The sequence below is a fragment of the Cydia strobilella genome, chromosome 25, assembly GCF_947568885.1.
Source record: "Cydia strobilella chromosome 25, ilCydStro3.1, whole genome shotgun sequence".
Lineage (NCBI taxonomy): Eukaryota > Metazoa > Arthropoda > Insecta > Lepidoptera > Tortricidae > Cydia > Cydia strobilella.
In genome coordinates this window covers 9141302-9155229 of record NC_086065.1, presented here as the reverse complement: position 1 = coordinate 9155229, position 13928 = coordinate 9141302, and the positions used below count along the sequence as shown (strand labels likewise).

Sequence of the window (13928 nt, the reverse complement as noted above, 5' to 3'; positions counted from 1 at the left end):
CAGAGCCTAACTAAGCGCCACCGGAGAGATTAGGAAGTATTATTTAAAGCTGAAAGCGGTCACTTTTGCAACAATTCTGCCTAAAGAGATGTGCATCCTTTCTATACCATCGATAGCCAGTTGCACCATCCGCACTTGACAGACTGATCAACGTCACCCGGCGCGCCGCGGCGGTTTACTATGAAGCTTTCCATAGAATAAAATTTAGCGAACTCTTTAACGATGACAAATAGTCTGGTGCAACCGACCCTAAAACAATCATCATCAGCATCTTGATGATTGTTGCAGCCACATGCAGGCTGTGGGCCGACGGAGATCGGAGGTGCGGCACGTCTTTTCCTGTGGTTGTAAAACTTCCTGCCACAAGAAACGATATATTATGTATTTCCTTGCCACTATATATTGATGTAGATTTTACAAACAGAATACTAGTTTACAGTCACCTACTCTAAGACTGCTTTATCCAACCAAACAGATGTCGTATAATCCTCTCCATCCCAGTTTTCTCTAGTTACTTAGCGGAACCACAAATATTAATCATACAAATTGTTGACCACCCTCCGAAATGACTAATAACTCAACATTAACATTTCCGCTACTTCAATAATACACTATCCATACAAAACCTAACCTAAAATCCTTGGCTTTTAAGTCGGTCTCAAACTCAAACCTATACAAATACAACCAAAAAGGACTTAAGTGCGAAACATTTTGAGTATATTTTCACAAAGAATAGACGCGAATAAAAGAAATATCGTAACAATAGAGGAGTCAAATTCGCGGATTCATCCTAAGATCATAAAAATCTTTGCATCATTGGCTCAGTCAGCCCGAGACGAAACTATATTCCCAATTCATTATGCTGTCTTACAACAAATATTTAAACGAAAAGAACTCTATCGCGGTTCATTTAAAGTGTAACGATTTGGGTAATAAACGCAAAATGCTATGGTAAAAATACAGCTGCAGTCTTCAAAATAGTTGCTAAAGGAAAGTCACCCTTGTACCCTTTTAATAAAGTAGACTTATTTGTTGGTGAGCCGTTGTTTATTTTTGTAATAGTCTGGGGGTTGGATCGTTAGGTTGCGTTCGCGAAAATACTTTTGGAAATAATTTTGGGAAAATCATCCACATTTTGTCACACTGATTTTATTTGGCTGCGTCCATTAATATAATATTTATATGAAAATATAAGATTGAATTATAGTAGAGTTAGACCAAGGTAAGTCTGCAACGATTTTGACAGCACACGCAAACTTCTATGAAATTATGAAGTATGAGTATATGAACTGCGTATATACCTATGCTATCAAAATCGTTGCAGACTTAGTCTAACTCTACTATTTAAATGTATATGGTAGAGTAGGACCATAGAGTAACTTATACTAGAGCGGTACTGTCATAGTAAATTTTGTAACCCCAGTAAATTCACTGCCATCTGTCGACACACTTTAAAACTAAAAATGAAGATTTATAAAAATACGACAAAATGTTTTTAAATATGGATAAATGATTTTTTTATTTGCATTAATTATTTTTATGATTTTGACCCATGTTTTTTCACTGATATGCGTTAAAATTGTTAAATAACAAACGAAACAGTCAACGCCATCTATACGACAGTAGGCCAAAGCTAGTGGCGCCATCTGATCGAGAATCAAATTTTCTTGATTTTCGAGGCACGTTTTTTCCTTATCCATCTATTACGGAGTTATATCTATCTTTGGTAGGACTAAGCTAACCTGTGAAAGTGTGAAAATATGATGTACATGATAAAATAACTTTGCTCTCGTGTGACACATATAATTTTTCACCTCAGTAGTGAGAACTTATTAAAGGTTAAAATGTACTTCGAATTTGTAATAGACCCCGAAGTATGAAGTGGCAGTTCACTAAATTAAAAAGCTACTTTGTTTCACTCCCTGGAGTGAAGAAAGTAGGCTTGTTCGAGCTGCTGAGGTGAAAATGGCACTCACAAGTTTCACACTTCGTCACGTCAAATCGGTGCATAGTTAGCTTAGACGGACTCCAGATGCCCTGAAAATTATCATACATATACTAAAACAACCTTGTCCTACATACACTTGTCCAAGTGCGAGTCGGACTCGCCCACCGAGGGTTCCATACATTTTAGTTAGTATTTATTGTTATAGCGGCAACAGATATTAGTTATTTCAACTGTCACAATTTCAGCTATCACGGTTCATGAGATACAACCTGGTGACGGACAGACAGTGGAGTCTTAGTAATAGGGTCCCGCTTTAATTACCCTTTGGGTACGGAACCCTAAAAACTACCAAAATTACGGTTTGTTATCGTTAGGATCAGATATATCGGAGCGGCCAAATTGATCACAAATATCTGAACACGAACAGGTTCTGTCAATCTGAAGTCAATCTGACGTCGTGGGGTGAGGAAATTTCATGGCGCGCGTGATGCCATAACTAGCTGTTGTATCTTTACTGGGGAGTTCAGTAAACAGTATGCTATCTATCTATTTAACTAGGAATAATTCCGCTGTGGTAGGGACCTAGGGAGCCTAAACTCTGCAGTGCATAATAATAAGGTCATCGACCACGGCCATCTTGTGTAATTGTGTCTGGAATCAGATCAGATTGCAGTTTATGGGGACACTGCAATTCCGATGACATTAGACACTGAGGGTCAAGCTTGGAATGCTTTTAAGTAAAATTGACTGAGTAGAGTAGAGAAAATTATCCAGAAATTTTATTTTTTATATATCGTCAACGTTTAAACAAAAACTTTTAAGCGTGAACAAGTAACAAACAGACAGACAGAGTTACTTTTGGGCATTTTTTTTGGGCATTTACTTCTTTCGAAAATCCATCGACGAGTTATTTCTACTCAGAATCCCGAGGACTACCGATTTAAAAAGTTATATCGATATAAAATATATAAACAAAAAAATGCCAGTTTTGTAACGCATTTTCACATACATTTTGTATGGAACGTTACAAAACTGACACCCAAAATTTGTATGAAAAACTGGGGACACTTTTTTTCTTTGTCTCATTCAATAGTACTCGTAATTCTGGGTTTAAATAACCCAAAAGTTGACGGGTTTTTCGAAAAAAAGTAAATGGTACAAAATATTGTCTTCGGTTACCGCGATAGTTACTCATGAAATAAAACTATGAAAACGGATTGTATCGCGTATATTGAATTTATAATACATCCCGACGTTTCGAACTCTTTACAGCGTTCGTGGTCAACGGGTGACTGAGGAAAAAATTACAAAATGCAAAAATACCCACATACTAAAATAATCCAGCATGCCAGGCGCGCGCTCCAGGCAAACGAGCTCAGGATACCGCGGGTCAACCAGAGGTCCCACATTAAGATCCCCACAGTCGAGCGCAGGCCTGCCATTCTGCCTTTTGTCAGGGGGGTCACGGACAGGATCAGCCACATCTTGAAGCGTGCTTCTATAAAAACATATTTCAAGCCAATGAAGAAGATGTCACAATTCCTGAGGCCTGTAAAATGCAATACCCCTCTACAGACTGCAGGAGTGTACAGGCTGGACTGTGAGTGTGGCCTATCATATGTCGGGCAGACGAAACGGAGCATTTCCACTCGGGTGAAGGAACACATAGCTGATGTCAAGCACCGTCGACCTAGGTCTGCTGTCTGTGAGCATGTCATGGATAAAGCCAATCACTCAATCAAGTTTGATAAGCCTCTGGTTCTTGCCAAGGAGAAGCGTTACATACCCAGAATGCTGCGCGAGGCCATTGAGATTAAGAAATATCCAAACTTTAATAGGGAAGATGGCTTTTCTCTACCACCAGCTTGGGATCCTGTAGTCCACCTGATGAAGGAGCAAGCGAGACATAGACTGTGAGACCGTAGTGTTGGATGATGCTGGACATTCTGATGTTTTGAAAAGATGTGTCCCGCCGAGTTTGTTGCCGGTCCCATATTGGGATACCCTCCTACAATTTAGGAGGGAATTAAATCTTCTCGGGTCCGTGGTGTAGGGTTGGAGCCGGCATAGTTTTTTATCGCGTATATATATATATATCTTTACTTGAAAAATAATTATAGTGTATAACTAGCCTTATGAACCGATTTTGCATGTACAACCAGCCTTAAAGTTTGTAGTCTATGATTGTTCATTATTTTAGTATGTGGGTATTTTTGCATTTTGTAATTTTTTCCTCAGTCACCCGTTGACCACGAACGCTGTAAAGAGTTCGAAACGTCGGGATGTATTATAAATTCAATATACGCGATATAATCCGTTTTCATAGTTTTATTTCATAAATGGTACAAGTTTTTCTAAAAATCCCCTTTTACATTTATAATATTTTTCCCCTTACTAGCTCGGAAAGTTGTCTTTTATCCTTTAAAACAAGCGGGTAAAAACGCATTTTATCTACTAGTGGGGAAAGTATTTTGACCTTGGATGGAGCGTGTTTAAGTAGCTTGATAGATGAACAAAACGTAAAACGCTCATAATAATTGTGCGTTCAATATTAATTATCATTATCAGCTTTATTTAATGATTTTATGTCATAAAACTTAAAATTCCATAAGAAACGTTTGTTTTTTAATAATGATGTTAAATATAATTCTGAACGCACAAGTTGATTCGATGCAATTTCAGAACGCATCATTGACGAACGCAAAATTGTACTTTTACTGTTTTGACAAAAAAAAAACTAATTTATAAGTTATCTTTTTCCTCGCAAGTGTGTTGAAAAACGTCGTATGAAACGCGTGTGCATTGGTCATTACACACATCGGCTTTCTTATTGCGCACTCGTGTGTAATGACCAACGTAGCACACTTGTATCATAATGTACTATTACAGATATGAGATACATTTGCAACTATGTGCAGCACCAATTCTTTAGATTAGATAGGTCATCGCCCTCGTCTATCTTATTTAATTGTGTCCGGAATGACCGTCAGATCCGATTGCGTTTTTATGGCGGGGGTGGCTGTCATTAGACACTTTGAGGGTCATCTTAAAAGTCAATTTGGAGTTTTAGGCTCGTATTAAGGGGCTGTCAATACCTAAAACGCGCTCAGTGTATTTGTATCGGAGTAAATGAGAGCACTTTCGCATGTTACTGGGCTTGGGCAAGGAAATAATAAGAAACCTTTTTTTTTAATAGCCTATCTTGTTTCCCACTGTTGGGCAAAGGTCTCCATTTCTTTCGCCACTCATCACGGCTTGGTGCATGCTCCCGCCAGTCGCATAACCATAATAACTAATAACAAAGATAGATATATGGTTTTGATAAAGTGATGTTCATTTTCGGAATCACCCGACATTCTGAACAGGGACGCGGACGCGTGCGACGTATTCTACCTACAAGGCAGTCAAGGCACCCGCGTGCCGTGCGCCCGCTCGCTCCGTGCACCCGCGTCAGCCAGCGGAAACCCTAAGAGATATCAATGATATCATCCAGTTAACATTTGATGTAAGTTATGTTATGTAAGTTATGTTGTACTTTGATCTTATTGAAAAAAAGTGACTAATTGAAAAAAAATTGTATAATATTACTGACATTGCTGTACAAACGTCAGTGAATAAATAAACAAAACAACTAAAATAATAATTATAGCAACACTTAGATGCTCAGTCTAAAATACCTTTCTATCTTTCCCAGCACCAGTCTCCTTCGAAATCCACTCAAAATACGACGTCACGTTCGTAAATATGGCCAATTTATTGTCACAATCATTCGGCATCAGCCTCAACACCCCTAGCACACGTTCTGTGGGGGTAAAGATCGGTCCAAACTCAGTGATGAAGCAGTCAGCGTCGTGGGTCATGTTGACGCATATGAGTGTGTCGTCTAATGTGAATCCGTAGCGTTCGTAACAGAAAATTGGGTTGACTAGTTCGACGTCGTAGATCTCCATAGCGTTGGTGAGGTAAGTGCGGCGATCCATGGTGATTATTGTCTTCCAAACGCTGGCTTGGACCTATGAATAACAAATGGTGTGAGGGAAGTATGAGTGTACCTGTCACTTCAAAATTCGGGTTCGGGTGCGGACGCGAAGTCGTAGAAGAACCCAATATGTAGAAACGCTTTGTTCTAACCACCAGTCCTTTGAATAGAGGTCCTTGGGGCTGTCGGATATTATGTCATTTAAAAATTCTATAAGTATTCTTACTTTAACCAAGCCTCATTTAGATATCAATTTTAAACGCGATCAGATCAATAATTTGTAAATTCAAAACGGCGATCACTTTTTTCATGTTCACTCCGTTTTAACATACCTCCAAACATTCAAACTAATTTCAAACCGATTATAGTATTGGTGTGTACTAGCTTAGACGTACTCTATCTGTTGAACTCTATTGATGGTAAAGAAGACAGGCGTAGTTTCCCAGTTTAGTTCCTTGTCGACCTTGGCCAGAGTAATGTCGTACCACGGAGCTGTTGGCGATGAAGCGGTGCATATTCTACTCAGGATGGGGTGTTGATGTGGCTGTGAATGTATATTGGTGTGTAACTTCTACTCAGGATGGGGTGTTGATGTGGGTGTGAATGTATATATTGGTGTGTACCTTCTACTCAGGATGGGGTGTTAATGCGGCTGTGAATGTATATTGGTCTGTACCTTCTATTCAGGATGGGGTGTTGATGCGGCTGCGAATGTATATTGGTGTGTACCTTCTACTCAGGAGGGGTGTTGGTGCGGTTGCGGGAGTCTAAAGGTGTACCTGCTGAACTCCATTGGTAAAGAAGACAGGCGCAGCTGTCTCCATGTCCTTGTCTACCTTGACCAGAGCTATGTCGTGCCATGGTACGGTGCTATTGGAGATAAAGCCGGGATGCACCTTCCACCTCAGGATGAGGCGGGTGTTCGTGTGGTTGTAAATGTAGTCGCGGTGGAGGAGCGCTCGGTGGGTGTGATCTGGTGGTTAACGATCAAAATGAATGTGCAATCTGCTCTGCACGTAGCAAAACAGATCTCAATGATCGTAAAGTTCGACTGTGATAAGTATAAGGCGCATATTTTTTTAGCTCAAATATGTGAATTAAAATGTGTTTAAATTTGAGAATTTAAATCCCGCGGAATTTATTATACATATCCCACCAAAAACATTTTCATGTAAAAGGTTGCCAAGAGGAAACCATAAGGCTCGCACTGTCAAAAAGTTATCAGGATTCTTGTAGTAGTCATACTTGTTATGAACAAAATGCTGCACTTCATGATAAAAGCAAGCCGCTTTGCACAGTGATAGTAGGGACCAAACTGAGCGATTTGACCCGCAGCAGCGGCAGTTTCACCCCTTAGGAACAGAGATGGCGCCACTTATTTAAAAAATATTTCAAAAATTCTACAAACTAAACCTATGAACCGATTTAAATATTTAATATCTCAAATTAAAGCTCATTATATACATTACATTTAAAAAAATATATAAAAAATATATACTGAATACTTTTGACAAAAAACGGCATCTTAAGTTTTTTTTTTCTCGATTGATAGTTTTTACTTGATTTCTCAAAAAAAATGTATGGAACATGAATAGTTTAATGCATTTATATATTACTGAATAAATAAAAAGTATTATAAAAAAAACCCGACACCGATACCTCTCATACTTCACGAAATATGAATGTTTGACTGTGAGTGTAAATTTCTTCAAAATATATTTCAAAAAATTCTACAAGATAAACTACTTGACCGATGTCAATGTTTAATATCTAAAATAAAAGCTCATTATATACATTACTTATAAAAAAATACTCGAAAAACATATACTGAATACTTTTGGCAAAACATGTCATCTTAAGTTTTTTTTTCTTACTCGATTGATAGTTTTTACTTGATTTCTTAAAAAAAATTTATGGAATATGAATAGTTTAATACATGTATATGTTACTGAATAAATAACAAGTATTATATAAAAAAACCCGACACCGATACCTTTTATTCTTCACGAAATATTTAAGTTCAATTATGCACGCTCTTACAAATAAATTTATTTAAAAGAAATCTTCAACCGCAGTAAGTGCACTGATTTTAATATGAAATGTGTCATATGAAAAGAAATCACCCAATTTAGTTTAATAAATAAAAAATAAATAAATAAAACCTGAATAAAGTTTTTTCCTGGTGCTGAATTACAAAAAAAAATATAACAAAATAAAAAAATATTTTTAGTTAAAGTGACTACATTCGTAAACAAAAAACTTAAATGTCCTCTTCGGGTTCACCGGTAGATGTAGAACTAAAAAAGAAAAGTCGTTTTGAAGGACTCGTACCATTCCAATACTACAAAATCACCGATCATACATAAACTGGTTGCTGTAGATTACTGTTGAATTATTTTTGTGCCTAGCTGATTACCATTAAACCTATAATTTTGTGCCAAACCTATAATCAGTGTTCAGCAACTCAGCATGCAAAATATAACCCTGGATTGAAAATTACATTAACTTAATTTTAATTTGTACAGCCACCTTTGCATGATTTACACTGGGCTGTGCATGGTAAGCTGACGCGACGACAGTCGACACCCACAACGCATAGTTTCGCAGCCAGATTGGGAGCCACAATGGTCCAAGAGGCTTAATTGCGACCAAATCACTGTAACTGCAGACAATTCTGCAGTGCAACTCTCTTTTTCCTTAGTCCATCCCTAAGAAGATGTACATGTGTTCAGCGTTGGAGGTAATGGCGACCAAATGAAAGCAGGGAATACTGATATCTAAATTTAATGTTTACAGAAGGCTGGTTAGAAAATTGTGAGTTTATCTACATACATGTAGAAGCTTATATACTTAAGTACAGCGCCACACTATGACACTACGGATTGGTTATGAACTATTACATACATTGACATAGCTAACAGCTTATTGAGCACTTATACTAGTACACAATAGTTTCGGTAGATGTCACCTTTACATATCATAGGACTGTGGTGCCACATACAGACGATTGAGAGACTTAATCTGTCTAGATTAGGTAAGTAGGTATTTAGGTATGCTAATACCTACTTATCTGTTACCTACTTGATAGGTCTTAACAACATGGTATGGAAACTTCTGGTTCCAGAGGAGCGTTTCCCCATATATGGCCCGCTTGGTAAGCTGCTCGAAGTGCATGTTTATAGAGAGCAGCTGATGTAGGTGGCAGGCTTGTAACAAGCTTGTTTTTTGAAATTGTAACTATAGCAAAACAATAACACAAATCTAGGGTTACTTTATACTAAAATTAAAATATGTAGGTACACACCTAACAACTGACAAAATCAAAAACTTAAAAGTTGACGTACTCATATTTTCCCGTCTTTTTATAGTGGCCAGAGAAAGGCAGCTTGATCTGAACGAATTCTTTTAGTACGCAAACCAAATTTGTCCACGTTCGTTGTCAGTCAATGGAGGGCTTCGTTCAGGGAACAAATCTCTCGGCCAATTTCAAAGCAGATGATTTGGCCGAGAAATTGGAACCTGCCTACCCTGCCACCTACATCATGCACTTCGAGCAGCTTACCAAGCGGGCCATATATGGGGAAACGCTCTGAAATCAGAAGTTTCCATACCATGTCCATCTTCTTGGGGATGGACTAAGGAAAAAGAGAGTTGGACTCCAGAATCGCGGCAGTTACAGCGATTTGGTCGTAATTAAGCCTCTTGGACCATTGTGGCTGTAAATCTGGCTGCGAAACTATGCGTTATGGGTGTCATCGCGTCAGCTTACCATGTATAGCCCAGTGTAAATCATGCAAAGGTGGCTGTACAAATCAAAAGTAAGTTAATGTAGTTCTCAATCCAGGGTTATTTTGCATGCTGACCACTGATTATAGGTCTGACACAAAATTATAGGTTTAATGGTAATCAGCTAGGCACAAATATAATTCAACAGTAATCTACAGCAACCAGTTCATGTATGATCGGTGATTTTGTAGTATTGAAATGGTACGAGTGCTTCAAAACGACTTTTCTTTTTCAGTTCTACATCTACCGAAGAGGACATTTAAGTTTTTTGTTAACAAATGTAGTCACTTTAAATAAAAATAATCTCTATTTTGTTGAAATAAAACTATGAAAACGGATTATATTGCGTATATTGAATTTATAATACATCCCGACGTTTCGAACTTATATACTACGCGATATAATCCGTTTTCATAGTTTTATTTCATGGGTAACTATCGCGGTAACCGAAGACAATATTACTCTATTTTGTTATTTTTTTTGTAATTCAGCACCAGGAAAAAACTTTATTCAGTTTTAATTTATTTATTTTTTATTTATTAAACTAAATAGGGTGATTTCTTTTCATATGACACATTTCATATTAAAATCAGTGCACTTACTGCAGTTGAAGATTTCTTTTAAATAAATTTATTTGTAAGAGCGTGCATAATTGAACTTAAATATTTCGTGAAGAATAAAAGGTATCGGTGTCGGGTTTTTTTTATAATACTTGTTATTTATTCAGTAATATATACATGTATTAAACTATACATATTCCATATTTTTTTTTAAAGAAATCAAGTAAAAACTATCAATTGAGTAAGAAAAAAAACTTAAGATGCCGTTTTTTGCCAAAAATATTCAGTATATGTTTTTTAAGTATTTTTTTATAAATAATGTATATAATGAGCTTTTATTTTAGATATTAAACATTGAAATCGGTCAAATAGTTTAGCTTGTGAAATTTTTTGAAATATATTTTAAAGAAATTTACACTCACATTCAAACCTTCATATTTCGTGAAGTATGAGAGGTATCGGTGTCGAGTTTTTTGTATATTACTTGTTGTTTATTCAGTAATATGCACATGTAATAAACTATTCATGTTCCATACATTTTTTTAAAGAAATCAAGTAAAAACTATCAATCGAGTAAAAAAAAAACTTAAGATGCCGTTTTTTGACAAAAGTATGCAGTATATATTTTTTGAGTATTTTTTTAAATGTAACGTATATAATAAGCTTTCATTTGAGATATTAAACATTTAAATCGGTTCATTGATTTAGCTTGTAGAATTTTTTGAAATATTTTTTAATAAGTGGCGCCATCTCTGTTCCTAAGGGGTGAAACTTGCGCTGCTGCGGGTCAAATCACTCAGTGTGGTCCCTTCTATCACTGTGCAAAGCGGCTTGCTTTTATCATGAAGTGCAGCATTCGGGCAAAAAATGGCCATAACAAGTATGACTATAGAGTCAAGCTTCTAACTCAACAACCCCTAACTTCACAAACTCTACACCTTGATTAAGATATGTCACATATCATATGTGGCATGGCCGTTTCGCTACCGTCACATGGGCGTAAGGTGAAAAATGTATGCACTATTTATTATTTTTTAATTTTTTTATTATAAAATAGTTCTTGTAGTAACCAAAACGTACACGCCGTGTACAAGCCACATAATTATTATGATTAAGGTGTAGAGTTTGTGAAGTTAGGGCTTGTAGAGTTAGAAGCTTGGCTCTACAACAGATCTGATAACTTTTTGACAGTGCGAGCCTTATGGTTTCGTCTTGGCAACATTTTACATGAAAATGTTTTCGGTGTTCCTCTAAATTTTACCATGAGTATAGTGTTAGACGCTGTCAAAGTACAATTACAGTTTCAGGTACTAGCTCACTTGCGCCCGTGACCTCGGCGTGTCAGTGACGTTTTTGTTTATGATGTAAAGCGTTCAAAAGGTTAAATGGGGCATTTTCTATGAAAAGGGACCTTATTGTCGATGGCGCTTACGCCGCACAGCGTCGAGCGGCATTGTATTTATATCGGAGCATCGTTAATAATGGCGTAAGCGCTATCGACAGTAAGGTCCCTTTTTATAGAAAATACTACAAATATGTATGCTATACCATAACGTGTTGTGTGGTACCTGGTATCTTGCAGTGCGCGGTAGTGACAATCCACCTCATGGTGATAACGCTGCCGAAACATGTGAAAATCCAGCCCTCTGTGTCGTTAGTACCGCTTTGAGCTATTATGGCGGCGAGGTATGGATATCTGTGGGAAGAGTTTTTATTAATCAAACAGCAACACTTTACTATTCATCAATGGACCTTATTACAAAAGACCCCGATGGACAGTTAAGAGTGTGTGATGGTAAATTCAGCTGGAGAGAATTTGGGTAAATATTACCCCAAACGGGGTGACAAAAGCGTTATGACACGCTACGGACAAATAGCGGCGGCGCCACGTAGCTTATAGCAAAGACTACAAAAGAAAAACTACACACGTCACGAGCCATTTTGTGTACAATAACAGCCTAGGTAGTTTCATAAACTTTTTAAAAGTAAACTTGGCTTGTTGAGCGGCCATTTTATAGTATTGAAGAATTTCTGACTACGAAATATTTATAAAAATGTAAATCTACGCAAGTACCTTACGTATTTTGAACTGTTTTTAAATGTTTAATGTTATTTATAATAGTTATAGTCTGTCAAGCCATTTCCGTCAGTAGAAATAAAAGGCAAATTTAAAAAATGTAGGCGCGAAAGGTTATCGTCCTTCGTCCCATAGAAAATTTGAATTCCACTGGCGCCACTACATCTACATCGAAATGTGGGTTTTTTGGGATAGGATTGTTCGCATAATCGAGAATCGAACAATTGAGGTTCTACTGTATTGTTTTTACCAAAAACACATTAAAGACGCAATAAAAGAGCGGTTCGTACCCATACTCCGAACACCTGACAGTCCTGAGTCCTGACATCCGTTAGCCTGGAAGCTCAACAACTTCCAACATGAGCTGAAGGTCTCTCATCCTTGTCACCAACTTCTGTCGCGAACTTTACAATGGAGAGGAAACACACAGAGAGATATGACTGAGGGTCACGACCACATGAGGTAATTTATTTTGTGCACCAATTTTCCACCGTCCTAATAATAGGTTTTACTATTACCTTCATCATCATCTTCCTCACGTTCTCCCGGCATTTTGCCACGGCTCATGGGAGCCTGGGGTCAGCTTGGCAACTCATCCCAAGAATTGGCGTAGGCACTGGTTTGTACGAAAGCGACTGCCATCTGACCTTCCAACCCAGAGGGTAAACTAGGCCTTATTGGGACACGATGTTTTCCTTCACCAAAAAGCGAGTGGTAAATATCAAATGATATTTCGTAGTTTCGTACATAAGTTCCGAAAAACTTATTGGTACGAGCCGGGGTTTGAACACGCGACCTCCGGATTGCAAATCGCACGCTCTTACCACTAGGCCACCAGCGCCCGTTACTATCACCTTATGACACCAGAGAGGCCGTTTTTACCAAAAACTCACCGTAAAGACGCAATAGAAGAGCGGTTTGTATTACTCCAAAAATCTGTATCCGTCAGCCTCAGGACTGGAAGCTCAATAACTTCAACAGCCTCAACCGGAGTTGAAAGTATCTCATCCGGATCACCAACTCCTGTCGCGAACTTTATGATGGAGAAGAGGGCAAACAGGGATAACACTGTGACGAAGCCGATGGCTAGCCATGTTTCTTTCATGGTGGGTTCTTGGTTTAATAATTTCGCGTAGGGTTGTTTGTTGTGGTTTTTGACATAATAATTTGACAATTTCAGTGTACTTACAAATTAATAAACAGAGGAAAGAGTTCCTGGGCATATACCATCTATACCATCCATACTTTGACACCTTTCTTGTAAAAAGTAAACAAACTTCTGTCATTGTGTATTTTTATTTACAAAAACTGCAAGTTTTATGTATAAAATATTATCAAAACAGGATAAAGTCGAACATAAAACCACAGGGAAAATTATATTTAATATTATTCAGTTTTGTCAGCGGGAAGAAAACGGCTAAAATACGACTATATCGATTTACAAAAAGTCACACAACGTGCTTCCGCTATGACGGGTATTTATGTTGTATTTAATATAGAATTATTACCTATTTAATAGTCCCCCTAAGTAATTAGTCTCCGTTACATAATCAGTAAATATATTTATAAAAATATATT

General features: G+C 37.5%; 1 protein-coding gene across 1 annotated transcript; it reads right to left on the bottom strand.

Moving 5' to 3' along the window:
- Window positions 1-264: 264 nt before the first annotated feature.
- Window positions 265-13455, bottom strand: LOC134752581 (chymotrypsin-like protease CTRL-1). The gene is made up of 5 exons (XM_063688250.1): window positions 13278-13455; window positions 11842-12009; window positions 6707-6900; window positions 5626-5961; window positions 265-357 (listed from the first exon to the last, which is right to left on the bottom strand). The coding sequence occupies exons 1-5, from the start codon at window positions 13453-13455 to the stop codon at window positions 265-267; spliced, it is 969 nt and encodes a 322-aa protein (XP_063544320.1).
- Between the last annotated feature and the right edge of the window lie 473 nt (window positions 13456-13928).

Excerpts from the sequence above, each read along its gene's own strand:
- LOC134752581 (XM_063688250.1), bottom strand. The coding sequence starts at position 13,455 with ATGAAAGAAACATGGCTAGCCATCGGCTTCGTCACAGTGTTATCCCTG. Across the intron at positions 12,010-13,277 it reads GACGGATACAGATTTTTGGA|TAAAGTGTTGCTGTTTGATT; the intron begins GTAATACAAACC and ends ATTGATGAATAG. Across the intron at positions 5,962-6,706 it reads TTACCAATGGAGTTCAGCAG|GTCCAAGCCAGCGTTTGGAA; the intron begins GTACACCTTTAG and ends TGTTATTCATAG.